The 16333-nt window shown below is 36.6% G+C and overlaps 1 protein-coding gene and 1 non-coding gene across 4 annotated transcripts in view; one reads left to right on the plus strand and one right to left on the minus strand.

The window, feature by feature from the left end:
• The window catches only part of RALGPS2 (Ral GEF with PH domain and SH3 binding motif 2), a 163059-nt gene that overhangs the window by 120765 nt on the left and 25961 nt on the right, over positions 1–16333 (minus strand). For all 3 annotated transcript variants that reach the window (XM_032317209.1, XM_032317207.1, XM_032317206.1), the window contains exon 2: positions 5125–5271. In XM_032317209.1, the coding sequence (XP_032173100.1) occupies positions 5125–5181 (57 nt within the window). In that variant the 5' untranslated portion in view covers positions 5182–5271. The remainder of the gene's footprint in view (positions 1–5124; positions 5272–16333) is intronic.
• On the plus strand, positions 9302–9439 carry LOC116576852. The gene has a single exon (XR_004280312.1). It is a non-coding gene; the product is annotated as a U4 spliceosomal RNA (small nuclear RNA).

The following is a 16333-nucleotide window of genomic DNA, read 5'->3' on the forward strand; positions in this document are numbered from 1 at the left end:
CTGCGGACAACATGCTGCTTAGCTGAAGGAGCTCTAGACACAGGGTCAGGCAACCGGAAATCTAACTTAGGTTCTAGAGTCCTCTTCTTGTCTGTCAGTTTCTTCATCCTGATATCCTACCATAGCTTACAGAAATTAAAGATTTTAGCAAGACTGATGATTCTCAAATGAGGTAAAGGGAAGTTAGGGAGAAGAAATGTTATTAAAGAAGACGACAAACTTCATAACTTAAAGCATAAGAAAACAGTCAGGACTTCATTAAATAATTCAATCATATTTGCTAAGTGATGTGCACCTGTGATAGGACAACTGCTACTATTCTTATTATATTACAAATTTAAGGATTTTCTGCTTTAAGGTTACTATTTCAAGTTCAGATTTGCTTTTACTACATGTAGAACAAAAAGTGGCTTTTGGCTCTGAAAATCTTATTTCTGTTCTATTTCCACATCTATACCATGAAATAAAAATGTATTCTGCCTCAGTGGGCTAAAATCAGAGCATCATACCATAAGAACATTCAGATCATGCTCTATTAAATGGAGGCAGGATATTAAGTTATAGTCAATGGCACAAAAAACTCCCAAAGTTTCAGTTACCAATGTATAATACACATGTCAGCCTAGCAGCTGTGAGACATCAGTTTTGAGCACTTGTCCTTACGCCTCATTTTTGTTTTCTTTCAATTTCATTAGCAATTTTGATTATCAAAATCATTTCAAAGGAAGGACCTGTCATTAATTTGGGAAATTTCTCAACCATTATTCTATTTCCAGTATTTCTTCTGCCCCCTTCTCTTCTCCTTCTGGTAGTTCCATTACATGCATGCTACAATTTCTGTCATTCTCCCAGTCCTTGGATATTCTATTCCTTTTTTTTTTTTTTCATTCTATTTTCCCTCTGCATTTAGGTTTGGGATGTTTCTGTTGACATAAAAGCTCATGAATTTTTTTGTCAGCTGTTGACCACTAGTCCACTGGTAAACTGATGGATGTTATTCTTCATTTTTGTTAAAATGTTTTTGACTTCTAACATTTTCTTTTGATTCTTGGAATTTCAATATTCCCGCTTCCATTACTCATCTTTTCTTCCAAGTTGTCCGTTCTTTCCGTTAGAGCTCTTACCATTATTAATCATGGTTATTTTAATTCCCAGTCTGATTAATTCCAAAATCTTTGCCATATCTGACTCTAGCTCTGTTACCTGCTTTGTCTTTCCAGACTATGTATTTTTCTTACCTTTTAGCAGGCCTTATAATTTGCTGAAAACCAGACACAATGTATTTATTGGATAATAGGAACTGAGGTAAATAGGCCTTTAGTATAAGGACATATGCTTGAATAAGGCAGGAGTTACGCTGTGTTTACTGTTTGTTGTACTTGAGGTGTCTGGGTCTTCAATTTCCTCTAGTGTCGTTCTTTGGTTTCTCTAGAAACTCCTTCTTGTATAGAATCTGTGCCTTGCCAGTTGTTCAGCTATACTCCTTCATTATTCACAAAGGCCCTGTTACATGGTGGTAAAGTACTGAGGGAGAATTATTCTGTAAGACCTATAGTCAGGTCTTTTAATGGGCCTGTGCCCTCAAATACCTCTCAATACCCCACAGCCACTGCCAATCCCCAAAAAAGTGAGAAAGAAAGGCTGGAGGGGGCTGGAGTTGGGTACTTCTCATCCTCCAAAGAGATCAGGCTCTGGTGAAGTGGTTTCTCTTGAGGTTGGGGAGAACACAATGCATTGGGAACATTTCAAAATGATTATTTCCCCCTCCCCCTGCTAGAAACAGGAAGGGCTTTTTCTCTGATCTTCACTGTGAGAACCTGGCAGAGCTTCTAGAGGTAAAACACAAAAGTAGGGGCTTGGGGAACGGAGTTTCTAACTTCAAGGTGTCCACACCATAGCCTCCCACAATTTCTCAACTATAGCTTAAGTGTTCCTACCCATTTCTGGCTTCAGTGATTTCTTCTCCTGGTAAACTAAATCTTTACTTGCCTTTCTCTCCAGTTTTTGAGTCATCACTGTCAGTCTGCTCTATGACATCAATTTTCTGACAGAGCTAAGAAGAGTTACTGAGTTTGTTTGTTTAGTTTTTTTCAGGTTATGAAGCCAATAATGATGAATTCCAACCTCTTTTACATATATGAGCAGAAACCCAAAGTCCCGTAATCAGATTTTATACATAGTATTTTATTCCACGTGTTTATTCTCTGTAATTATGGCTAGCTTATGTCAACATTATTTTATATCCCAAGACTAATTTAGAAATTTATTCATAATGTTAAACATCAGTTTAACACTATCAGACACATTTAACATGTATCAACTTAACATCAGACATCAGTTTCTGACCAAATAACTAAATACATTCTGTCAAGTAAAGACATTAACTTTAAACATAACTTTCTCCAAGTTTTTAACTCACTCAAGAAAAATCAGCAAATCGTAATGGCAATTTCATTACTTATCAAAACAAGTAATCACTTTCCTTTTTTCTTTCTTGTAAGTTGTTAGGAGAGGCTTAAGAAATTATGAGCCAGATGCTTCCATCTGCCTCCCCAATACCAATAAATAAGCTGGTACTGATAAGCTACACAGTACTTACACATAATGTCCACTAAGGGAATAATAGTAATTCTTTATTCAAGACAAGACTAAAAACCACTGATACTTCTCAACAGCTGAAAAACAAATTCACTCCAACTTCTGATGTCAGGAGCTTCTAGTACAAGTTAAATATAAAGCTACTGAGACAGGGAAGTCCATCACCCAGATCAAGTATTTTATCCATTCTGTAAGCTTATCAGATTTATGGGACATTTGCATTTTGATATGTTAATAGGTCTGTATTTTAAGAGAAGGTGAAAATATGTATTTTTAGTTTTACTTTCTTGCCACAGTGTAGAAAAATTTAAAAGACAGCCTTTTTGTCCACTTACCAAGTACTAAATTATACTACTCTGAGGCCTGATGTTAGTCCATTTACCTTCTTAGGAAAGGTAAGAGATTTTTTTTACAGAAGTAAAATGATCTATTTTATTTAACAAATAATTATATACGGTTTCCTATAATACTAGACCAAATGTTTCAGGATATATAGTTATAAATGCCATACACACACACACACACACACATTTAACATATTCAAAAAATACAATTATAAAAAAACCAAGTAAACAAACATAGAATATTAGACATCTATACAAACATGTAATATAATCCCTTTCTCAAGGAGAAAGAAAAGCGATGTATAAATTTATGGAAAAAATTATTTTAAAAGTGGGTTTTTTTAAACTGATAGTTTCAAAATAGGAAAGCTATCTGTTTAGGGGATCAGGAAAAGACTCTGCTGAAAGTGTAGCATTGGAAATAGGTTTGAAAGACAGCCAAGTCTCTTTTTTTGTGCAGAGAAGGAGGGGCACATTGGAGTGAGAAGAGGAATGCCACGGAGAAAAACTGATACAGAGAAAACTGTAACAAAAGTAGGAGAAAACAATGGTCTATACAAACATCAGCAAGATGTAGTATTCCTTCATTAAAATGAAATTTCAAGTCAATAATTAGTGGGGGTTAAACTGATTAAAAAGAAAATTTAGAGTCACTTTGACGAGGAAGTCCTGAATAAAAGGTTTAGGGCCATTTGTATTTCATTAGTAGGCAAAGGGGAACCACAGACAGTTTGGGGATACAATAAAGCTTAAGAGCTGTATTTTAAGAATATTAAAATTGAATTACAGTCAAATGGACCAAAACCAACAGAGAATGGAAGTACATGATCAAACTAAAAGCCTGCTGCAATAATGTAAACAAGAAATAATGGCCAAACTCAGATGGCACTGGAAGAAGTAAGGAGAAAAGGACTGGATCCTAGCGATGAGGTCCGGACAGGCTCTCAGACGGCTGCCAAGTGATGGTCTCTGTCTCCTGGCACTCACATCTTTGTGTGATTCCCTCCACTTGGGTGTGGGCAGGACTGTGACCAACAGAACATGAGAGAGAAAATGGGCTGTCGCTTCCATGATAACATTACAGAAGGCTCTAACTTCTGCCAGTGTGCTCTCCCCGCTGGGATGAGCAAATGGCTGTGGTGCACAAAGGGGAAATCTAAAGATTAAACTCAGATGGCAGGGAAACAGTGATGAGACAGACAGTGATGGGACACGGTGATGCTATTAACAGAAGTCAGAGAAAGGGGCTGCACTATTTTCTTTACAGGGTGCACAGCAGAACAGTAATGAGTAACTTCATTTTGTTCGTTTTATACATAAAATGTCCGGTCCATCAGAAATGTTTAATAAAAATGTATGATGGAAGCCAGAGCTAGAGATAGAAATAAAGAAATCACCAGCATAAGGAGAATCATCAAAACCATAGACTTAGACTATTTTCATTGCTACCAAGGCCTCAGTAACTGGCTGGAGAAAAATGGAGTTGAAGTTATTAATGAACTTTGAGACTAAGGAAGTAAAAGGTCATAGACATTATTCTCATCCTCTATTGTAAGAGAAAAATAAAGGAGAAATATAGGAGCTACACTAAAGTTACTAAGGAAAGCAGGCAAGTACCCTGGATTTAAAGACAAAGAAAAAAAAAAAAAAAAAAAAAAAAAAAAAAAAATAGGAAGCACAAGTAAAAAAAAAGCACGTTAACCAGAGAAATGGGCATCTAGCTCAGTCTTCACCTCCATCTTTTACACTCTAAACCACATCCCTTCCAACATTTCAGCCTAATGGTTTTTGACTCTTTCAACAGGCCTCAAATCAAGAATCTAGATGGTTTCAAAATTATGTGATTTTAATAAAAGAATCTTTCATTCTCACTTGTACTATTGGCCTCAAGGTTCATGTAATATAAAAACACCCTAAAAAGACATTCTACGTATCCTTTAAAACTAAACTCAAGAAAAAGTTTTAAGTAATCATTATTTTTCAAGTATCTTAAATGGATAAGGATTAGTAATTTCTAGATGTACAGTAAATATGTGAATGGCATAATTAAAAGTTTTTTAAAACTAAAAAATTTATAGCTCTTCTTCTCAAGTTCTGATTTACATCTGTGACCAACCATAATACTTAAAAAATTAGAATGTCAGGTAAGAAACTCTGCAGCTAACCTTCTCAAATGTCTTACCTCGGAAGCAACAGCAGCAATATTAACATTGCTTGCCTGCCCGTTCATCAGGTCCATGCTTCCCACAACATCAGTCCTTAACGCTATGTTAACAGCAACAGAAGACTGACTGCTTCAATGTCCAAGGCCACAAATACATTATTATTCCTGTAAAAAATAAACAGAAAATGTTAAACCTATGTCTTATTGGAAGTTTGAAACAACAAATCCACGCTTATCACCACGCCAAGAAATAAAACACTGTATTGAGAACTTGCCAAGAAATAAAAAACTTTACTGAAATCTATTTTTTATTTCAGCTAAATTACTAAATTCAGCTCAAGGACCATCTTAGATGCTCTTTTCCAATGGTCAGAAACACCCAATGCGCTCAAAACATGCTACTGCTCAAAACATGCTCAAAACATGTTACTGCTATGTTCTTCATCAGTAAAGCATAAGTATAAATTTTCACTTATTGTGAGAAAAATTCAGTAACTTTTTTTAGTTCTTAGTAAATAAAAAGTGTAAGACAACACGTGGCAGAGTAACACACGGCGTAACTCAAGAAATCTTGCAGGATCTAAATGACATCTATAGGGGCGCCTGGGTGACTCAGTGGGTTAAGCCGCTGCCTTCGGCTCACGTCATGATCTCAGGGTCCTGGGGTCGAGTCCCGCATCGGGCTGTCTGCTCAGCAGGGAGCCTGCTTCCCTCTCTCTCTCCCTGCCTCTCTACTTGTGATCTCTCTCTGTCAAATAAATGAATAAAATCTTAAATAAATAAATAAATAAATGACATCTATAAAGGGACAATAGTAAGTGTACCATTGCTGATAAACTGGTTTATGAAGATAGAACAAATAACTGATAATAAAATATGAAACGTGTCATACTGACCACAGTATGTTTATTTGTACAGAGTTTTAAAGTTTATCAAGTATCTTCAATCATTATCTCACTGATCTTCACAACTGCCAGTAAGACTAAATTAAGGAGGACATTTTTAATGCTCACATAACACAAGGAAACAGAGCCTCTGCCAGTAAATGAAGAGCCAAGAATAAAATTGAAGCCATCTGAAATTCTAGTCAAATATTATTTCCACAACACCACATTTCTTTCCACTATACTATAAGTCAGAGTATTTACTTGTGTTTTCTACAAGTAACTTGTTGTATAGCACTATGTTGGTAACTTCACCTTTCTAGGATGGGATTTCCTCCTCTCCGTAAAATGACAGGAGCGAAGGGACTCAGGGCCCCTTTCCAACTTTTAATTTCAAGAACCCTTTTGCATAAGAGAAATGAGAAATGCCCATAAATTAGGTACGTTAAATTCTACCAACTTTAAAAACTGAGTCTGAAATAGCAATAGTAGTTCTCTTGATGCTAAGTTTCCTCTCTCTGGAGAAGCAATATAGGAGAGTGATTTAGAAGACTCAGGAACAATATTGCCCAAGTTTGAACCCAGCAAACAGTTAACTCTTCCGGGCTCAGTTTCCTTATCTATCAAAGGTAACGGTAAGTACCTACCTCCCAGAGTTGGACTGAGGAGAAATGAATATATATACAAAGCCCACAAAACAGTGCTAACATGTGGTAAGGGCACAATAACGACCTTGCAGATTTTATCTACTTAAACCACACAAAGCTGAAATTCCACAGAGTCTTCAAATTAAAGAAGACAAAAACCTTAATATATCTCTGGCAAAATATATGTTGGTGGAGGTCTCCAAAATCCTAATTGCAAATACAGTGAATGAAAATGCCTAAAATGTTTTCTGAATGTAGCAAAACATGTTGCTGGTTTTCAAATGCTTAAAAATTATTACTAATGACTGCAGCCTTTAGTCACATCTTAAATTAATATTCATTTCTTCAGATATACTCTAAGTACCTGCTAAGAGCAAAACATGATGCTAGACTCTTTTAAATGAGAAAGATATTAGAAATAATGGTTTTTTTAAACCATTTAGACTCATTTAGAAAATCAATGCAAAAGCACAGAAATACTTTAATTTCCTCTAATCTACAGCATTTCATTTAGTAAGCTTCATTATCCTTATGACACTATTAAGGATCAACTTATATTTACACTGCTATATAAAATGAGCTTGATAATCCAAATTCTCTCTGAAGCCACTCAGTTATTAATGACATGGTTTCAAACAGTTTCATTTCATTCCAGTCTATGCATATTCATTTAGGTATGAATCCGTAAGTCAAGAGTGCCCCCTAGTGTTAAGAAAAAGATTTTAATTAAATTTTTAAAGGAAAAACATTCTTTAAAAAACTATGCTTCAAATGTGTATACACACACACACACACACACACACACACATATTACTATTATTTACTGAAAATGAGGTAATACAGATCAGGAATAAAAATTACGTATTGTTGAACTATATGACATTACACATTTTTTTTTTTTAAAAGCAGTCTTATTTTAAAAGATTTACTTATTTGAGAGAGAGAGATTTATCTGAGAGCATGAGAGGGGGAAAGTCAGAGTGAGGTAGGAGACCTCATGCTGAACAGGGGTCCGGACTCTAGGATCATGACCTGAGCTGAAGGCAGTCGCTCAACCAACTGAGCCATCCGGATGCCCAAGACATTACACATTTTAAACTATAAGTAAAGAATTAAATTTACTCTGCCTGGATTTAATTAAAATGCCACTCAAATAGTCCATAAATATTAAGGTTATATTAAAACCCATTACATGTAAGAAAAAAAAAAAGCAGTAATTACAGCAAAGCATACCTTAAAGAAAATCATATTCAGAACTATTTATAAATGCACTAGATGTCAACAGTATTTAATACTGCTGAAGAATAACAAACCTCATATGATACCATTAAAACACTAAGTCCTTGGAGAAAGAAATGGGTTTATTTTTTAGTATGTATTTCAGGAGCTTTCTGTGCTTTGCACACAGGAAAGTTCAAATTAAAGACAAATACATGTTTTTCCTAGTGCTATGAATGGCACAATCATTCATAATTACCAACATCACAACAGCTCTTTTCTTAATTAAATTATTTCTTACTTATTCTCTTCTGAAAACTTCTACAGAGAGTTAATCTCTTTTGGGTTTAAATCCTAAAACAAGCATATTGCTTCTTCTTTCTAAGCAATTATAATCCAAAACCAAGAATATTTCTTCTCTCCAAGCAATATAATCCCCAAACAGGAAATCTGAAATGTGTAGATTTAGTTCCTTCCTTGAAGTCATAGAACTAGATTATTAAATTGCAGGCTTATTCAGTCTCCTGAACACCTCACCTTCTCAATGAGAATCACACCAGAAACCAGTACTTTTTAACCAAATGAACAAAGGATTAAAGTCAAAGTATCAACTTCTCACTGATTAACCTCATTTCATAGCAGTAGTTGCATATTCTTTTCTAAAATAAATTATGCTATCATCATTAGGAATATTATGCTAAAGAAATTTAATAGTTTTTTAAGACATACTGTAAAAGAGTTAAGCAACCATAAGGGAAATGGTAGTGAAATGCAATTCATCAGAGCAATTTCTTTGGAAACATTCAGACAATACAGAATTGACATGCTTATACACTTTGGCTTAAAAACTTAGTCCTAGAAGTTCCCGTTATGAAAACTCTGGAGAAAGAGAAAAATACAGCTATTTTCAGCACTATTTACAAAAGTGAGAACCACTTTAACGCCCTTACAAACAACCACATTAAGAAACTCAAATGGACAACTGTAAGAAAGGTGAAAATAGAAGCAACAGGTTCAACAACAGAAACTACATCTTCTAATTAATAATATTCTTATAACTTTCATGAGAAAAAAACAGGTTAATATTAAAACACCATAATTGCAGTTCAATATTTAAAATTTCTTATGGAACTTGTTCTCCTTTAACATTTATTTTTAAGTAAGTATTAAAGATATATTTTACCTGACACTTGGGAAAGGCCCAAAGATTTAAAAAGCCTGGGGGCATCTAGGTGACTCGGTTAAGCATCTGCCTTCTGTCCACCTCATGATCTCAGGGTCCTGGGACCAAGCCCCACATGGAACCCTGCATCAGGTTCCGTGCTCAGCAGGGAGTCTGGTGCTTCCCCCCTCCCCAATGTTAACACTAAGCCAAGATTATATCTGCTATTTTCCATCCTTAAAAAGTTCAAGTTAACAAAAGAAATGAAAAAGAAAAAGGTTCTCAGCTTTGCACAGTGGCAGTATCATAGCCGATGAGGTTTATCCGAGGCGCGATTATTGCTAATTGAAAAAGAAAAAGGTTCTGATGTACGCCCAGGGTTGTATGAGACCCCCACGGCTTCCTGAAGAGTTCTCATTAGTCTCCTGCCTCTCTGCTTCCACTGTTCTTTTGTCAAAATTCTAATGCCATCTTTTCCCACTGATTTATTTGTGTATTCCCCTAATGCATTTAAAATTCCTAGATATTAGAAACCCGTATTTAGAACAAAACATGACAGAAAAACCATTATTTTTTATCTTTTCACTCAGGAACATGAACACAATACTTGACCTCAATTACCTACTTAATAAATATCTGTTAAAAGAGTGAGTGAGGGTTTCTGGGTGGCTCAGTGGGTTAAGCCTCTGCCTTTGGCTCAGGTCATGATCTCAGGGTCCTGGGATCGGATTGAGTCCCACTCCACTGCTTCCTCCTCTCTCTCTCTCTGCCTGCCTCTCTGCCTACTTGTGATCTCTGTCAAATACATAAAATCTTAAAAAATAAGAAATAAATAAAAGAGTGAATGAATAAATAAAGCAGTCATTCACAAGACATTATATACATGCCCAATTAAAGTATAGGGTGAATGGCAATCAAAAAATAATCAATACATACAATACTACACACATTTAAAAGAATATGAGGAAGATTTCTACTTCCAGCAATACAGCTAATAAGTAATATAAAAATGCTGGGGCACCTGGGTGACTCAGTGGGTTAAGTGTCTGCCTTAAGCTCAGGCCATGGTCCTGAGATTTCTGCTCAGGTGAGGGTCTCAGAGCCCATCCCAGGGCTCCCTGTTCATGGGGAGTCGTCTTCTCCCCTTTCCTCTGCCCCTCCCCCCGCTTGTGAGCTCTCTCTCTCAAATAAATAAAATCTTAAAAAAAAAATCTTTGTAATACAAAATAAATGTAGGAATTGTAGGTTAAATTTTGATCCCAATTGGATAGAAAAGCAACCAAGAGATGAGAACAGAATTGAGACACATACTTTCCTTCCCACTCTACACAACCATACTTTTACCTAGAATAAAGCCAAACATATTGATGGTCTACCCCATCAATGTAAAATGGTGAAAGAAAGGAAGAAAGAAATAAAGAGAAACAGAGGGAGGGAGGGAGGGTGGATGGATGGATGGATGGATACTAGTATAAGATAAAGACGCTTATCAGTCTTGTCCTGGATTTAACATTAAGACTAGAGGAGAGTGACCACAAATTTGTCTACAAAATGACAATCTGTAATCCTAAAGACTCCAGCAGACACACAATGTGAATTTATACTATCAGCACGGTTCAAGACCTTTCAGACAAGAAATCCACAAAAATATGTTCACAAGCCAGACTCCTGGAACCCAAGGCAGATGGAGGGAACAAAAAGGCAGTATGTGATTCCCGCAAATAAAGCCCCACTAGCAAGATCAAAATAAAAATTTACCAATTCTATAAGCAAACAACACATTACAAGTAAAAGTGGGAAACACAACAATTATTAGGATTACCTTTTGAGAACTTAAGATGAGCTATAAAATAGGAGAGATTAAAATCAGGAACCTTATAAGAAAAAACTGAAAACACAAGATGTTATTAAGAATGCAAGACAGGGACCCCTGGGTGGCTCAGTTAGTTAAGCACCTGCCTCCGGCAAGGGTCATCATGATCCCAGCCTCCTAGAATTGAGTCCTGCATCAGGCTCCTTGCTCAGCAGGGAACCTGCTTCTCCCTCTGCCTGCCACTCCCCCTGCTTGTGCTCCTTCTCTTTTTCTCTCTGGCAAATAAATAAAATCTTTTTTAAAAAATAGTGCAAGACAAACATTTGTTAGAAAAAAAATAAAAATAAATTTTTATAGAAGAAAAATATGGTCACTGGAGAATTAAGCATCAGATTAAACACAACTGAAGAGAATTTGTGAAGCAGAAGAATTTATGCAAAAATTCTGTACAGAGTTACTGATACAGAAAATGTGTAGAGATCAAGGGAAATGAAAAACAGAACAGTAAGATTTAACACAATCTAAGAGAAGTTCTAGAGGAGGAAAGACAGTAAAAGGCAGTATTTAAAGAGATAAAGGCTGAGAAGTTCCCAGAACATGTGAAAGACAAACTCTTCTTATTCAGGAATCACAAGTCTTGAGCAAGAAAAATAAAGAAGTCATATTCTACATATGTCACTCTAAACTGGAGAGTATTTGCTTTAAAAGCAAGTGGAATAACACACTTTACTTACATAGGAACAAAATTATATGGAAAGCTTCTCAACAAAAATAATGCATACAGAAGAAAAGAAAATATCTTCTAAGTACTTAGAGAAAATAACCATCAACCTAGAATTCCCCACCCAGCTAAATTCTCATTTAAGAAACGGAGAAGACACTTTTAGGCAAAGAATTTACCAAAAAATTAGTCCATATGGCAGGCAATTAAAAATGTAAAACATGAGGGGCGCCTGGGTGGCTCAGTTGGTTAAGCGACTGTCTTCAGCTCAGGTCATGATCCTGGAGTCCCAGGATTGAGTCCCACATCAGGCCCCCAGGTCCATGGGGAGTCTGCTTCTCCCTCTGACCCTCTCCCTTCTCATGCTCTCTCTCAAATAAATAAAAATTTTTTTAAAAATGTAAAACATGAGAAAATAATTTTTCTCAAAGTAGAAATAATTATCTTAATCATGATTGTTAATACAATTGATATTTTTGGATGACTGTCAAAGTGTTCAAAAGTTCAAAACTGGGGTGCCTGGGTGGCTCAGTGGGTTAAGCCTCTGCCTTCGGCTCAGGTCATGATCCCAGGGTCCCAGGATCAAGCCCCCCATCGGCTCTCTGCTCAGCAGGGAGCCTGCTTCCTCCTCTCTCTCTCTGCCTGCCTCTCTGCCTACTTGTGATCTCTGTCTGTCAAATAAATAAATAAAAATCTAAAAATAAATAAAAATTTTTTAAAAAGTTCAAAATTAACTTCAATAACTACTTTTTAAAAATAATTATCTACTTTTATGCAAAAAAAGGAAAACTATACCCCCCTTTACAGCAGGTCCTATCATTTATTTAAATTGGAATACACAAATCAGTACAACAACCACAAAGGATAACATCCAGGAGTGCTTATTACTTCATAGGCTTTGAGTACTTTTCATTAAAAAAATCACTCAATCATCAAAATGAACCTATGAAGGTTCATAGGTTCGTTATATCCCATTTTTAGAGTTCAGAGGGTAGGTGATCGCTAACACAATAGGGACAGACAGCTGGGAGGAGGATAAAAGGGAGGATGGAGGGGAAAAACAAGACAGAAAAGAGATGAACTGATAAATGGACAGATAGGAGGAAAAACCGGATCGAGGAGGAGGGTATGGAAGAGAGAAAGGAAAGACGGAGGGGAGAAGGAAGAGGAGGGAAACAAAATAAGGGAAGGAGGGAAACAGAAAAGGGAACCTGAAAGGTTGTTCCTACTCTAAGTAAGTTCATTATGGCTAGAGCGGGATAGAACGGGAAATGAAGTTATCAAAATACTACTAGCTGTTATACTTCTATTCAGCTCAAAAGTCATGGAATTTCTACAGGATGAAATCATGTTTGGGTTTAAAAAGACAGACAAGCTAAAGGGTTGGAAGAAAGGAGAAGTAAGACCACCATAAACAAAGGTGCAAATACAAACGTGAAGATGGCCCAGAAAGGAGGTATAGCATGGAGTGCTCGCCTGCTGGCTTAGCAGAACCCTCAGGCTTAACTCTGGAAAGGGCTGAAGAAGTGAGGACAGGCCCTAGCAATCATGAAAGGTATCTAAATAGGGAACTGAGCTTAGAAAACTAAAACCAGTATATTTCAAGGCTTAATACGCCAGAGGTATGCCACTGGGTCTTAGGGAAGGTGAGCAGTAAACAACACTCTTCCACCTTTTGCCAAAACCAGCACAGTATCGAAGTGGTGTGCAGGCCCCTTCCCTACCCAAGCATTTCCAATCTCTGCTCTCCAGGACCCTCTTCTAAGTGTTCTCTTGTACAAGCTCTCCCATGTTCACATGGTACCCCCTCACATCAGTCATCTTCATCTTACCATCTTACCAGCACCAGAATCCCTGTTGCCACAGAGATGGCAAATCTCAGAGGACATTAACAAAAAGTTAATGCAAGTCCTGTCAATTCATGAGCAAGGCCCTCCCATAACTCCCCTCCCCCACTGCAGGACCAAGCAAGCAACAGAGAAGGCAGTTCAGGGGTAAAATCGTGAGATGTGGAATACTAAATTCTAGGACTTAAACAAGGTATATTATGCTGGGTTATTTAATCTCTGAACTTTGGTTTTTTCATTTTTAAACAAGAGATGGCAAAATATATCTCACAGAGATTTTGTAAGAATTAAAAGAATCATAGGAAAAACTCCATGCATCTAGAAATAGTATAGTATAATGGAAAGAACACAGACTTTGGAGTCAGAAAGCCATGGGTTCAAACCCTGGTCTAGGCATTATCAGCCAGCTGTAAGGCCTTGGATAAGGAACTTTGCTAATATTTAAGCAGAGGCTCCAAGTCCATCTATCAATGATGTGGCTTAAAAAAGAAAAAAAGAACTGAGGGTTGCCGGGAGGAGGGGGCTATGGAGAGGGTGTTTGGGTTATGGACGCTGGGGAGGGTTATATGCTATGGTGAGTGCTGTGAAGTGTGTAAGCCTGACAACTCACAGACCTGTACCCCTGGGGCTAGTAACACATTGTAGGTCAATAAAAAATAAATAAAATTTTTAAAAAAGGAAAAAAGGAGAGGATTAGGCACACCTCTAAGAGCCCTTCTTCTTCTAAATTCCAGAAGCATGTTAAAGTTACAATATAAATGAATGGATCAGAAAGAGTAAACTATTCCTCTAAATGAACCATTTTGAAAGACATAAGTACACTGGAAAAGAAATTTACCAAATGATTAAAAACATTATTTAAAAAATATTCATTTCTTAGAAATTCTAAATGTATAAACATGTTAACTAATAATAATTGTATCTCTCAGCACAAAAACCATACGAATATGCTGCAATAATACAAAGCCATGGAATTTAATGATGAGGGGTCTCTTGAGAAAGTAATTCGTAAGTGCAGATTACACATAAATGTTCTAAATTATTTTATAAATTCATTCAAAAGCACACAAGTTAAAATGATTCCATCTATTCCTAGTATTACAGACTAAGTAACAAAAAAATTCTAAGCTACAATTCATTCCTTTTTTTTTTTTTAAAGATTTTATTTATTTATTTAACAGACAGAGATCACAAGTAGGCAGAGAGGCAGGCAGAGAGAGAGGGGGATGGAGGCTCCCCACGGAGCACAGAGCCCAATGCGGGGCTCGATCCCAGGACCCTGGGATCATGACCTGAGCCGAAGGCAGAGGCTTTAACTCACTGAGCCACCCAGGTGTCCCGCTACAATTCATTCTTAATCAAAGGGGTAGTAAGCATTTTTTTTTTTTAAATGACAGCAATTCATACGGTAAGAGCACACTAAACTAAGGGAAAAAAAGACAAATTCTGAAGAAACTTCAATCTCTGTAAGCCAACCACAATGACAGGTTTAGCAATTTCACACCACCCACATTGCTAAAGAAAAAAAAAACTGATAATGTCGAAATTAATCCACACATTTGAAGTCTCATGTCAAAAGAACTAAACCGTTTCCCAGAAGACTATCTGCTAGATCACTTACCAAACTATTATTTAAGTTAGGTACCTTTATATTTTTTCTAGGCATATATTTTATTTCTAAATATTTTAGGTACATACTCAAGATGTGTATGAGAATCTGAAGAAAGATTATTTTCAAAACAAACTAAACTAAGATCTTAAATTAAAAGGAAAAAGGTAAAGACAGCAGAAAACTGTTTCACCTATCACAATGCCACCTTATTATGCTACCTGAAGTAGAGTGCATATATTAACAATGAGCAATGAAAAGTAACTGACCCATATAAAATGTACCCCACCACCTATAAAATAGCAACTATTATTTCCCAAATAAAGGCTTTAAAAAAGTAAAGCTACTTTAAAGAGTACACTAAGATTAAAATGGTTTTACCTTAAGTCAGTAAAGAGACTCCCCACCTAAGGCTTTCAGATGTGACTTTATTGCATTTGTACTGAAGTATAGAAATAATGGGATGATCCATTTATTAACTGGCCTATATCTACACAGGAAGCTTATATTTCCATGTACCTAACTGGCCTAAAACCAAATACTTGATGAGAGTTTTTCAAATGACTGAACACTAACAGGAAGTCTTAAGTAATGCCTTAAAGGTTCTGCTCTACCTCCAACAGAGAAGGTTCACTGAAGATAATTTGCCAAGTGATTCTAATACATAAGCGCTCAGAGATCTCCCATGAAACCTAGACCAAAATGTATGTGGTGGTAAACTAGAATTCAGATAACAGAAAGAAAGTTACAGGCAAAAAGTTAGTCTGGCTCCAGATATTTCTGCTTTGTATCTTTTTGGTTTTGGCGGGTGTGTGTGCATTTTAGCCAGATGCTCTGCTCCAGAACACTAGCCCATGGAGGTCCATTTAACTCATAATACCACACCTTTGGAAAGAACCAAAAAACCCAACATATTATATAATATGAACAATTAACGCATGAAAACAATGCAGCTGAATCCGAAAGAGCTTTATATATTTGGCAGAAGTGTACCACTGCAGGCCCAGAAATGGTCAGAGAGAGTAACTGGGAGAGTGGCAGCATCACCCTGGGAAACTGACAAACAGTACAGTCAGTCAGGGCTCCATGGTCGGAGTGAAAACTTCACGTGAGCTGACAGTACAGCACTGTTTCTCTCAGGCTGTACGAAAAAAGCAAGAGCTAGAAAGAAGAGCAATTATATAGCCTGGACACCTGAAAGATTCCAGTACCTGAAAGGTTAAGGCTAATAAGCTGAACAGCACACAGTGATCCACGGCAAAGGAATATGGTCTCTAAAACATCAAGGAAGAAAACTCGGTGACATATGGGAAAATACCCACAGCA

This window comes from Mustela erminea, chromosome 17 (assembly GCF_009829155.1).
Source record: "Mustela erminea isolate mMusErm1 chromosome 17, mMusErm1.Pri, whole genome shotgun sequence".
Taxonomy (NCBI): Eukaryota; Metazoa; Chordata; class Mammalia; order Carnivora; family Mustelidae; genus Mustela; species Mustela erminea.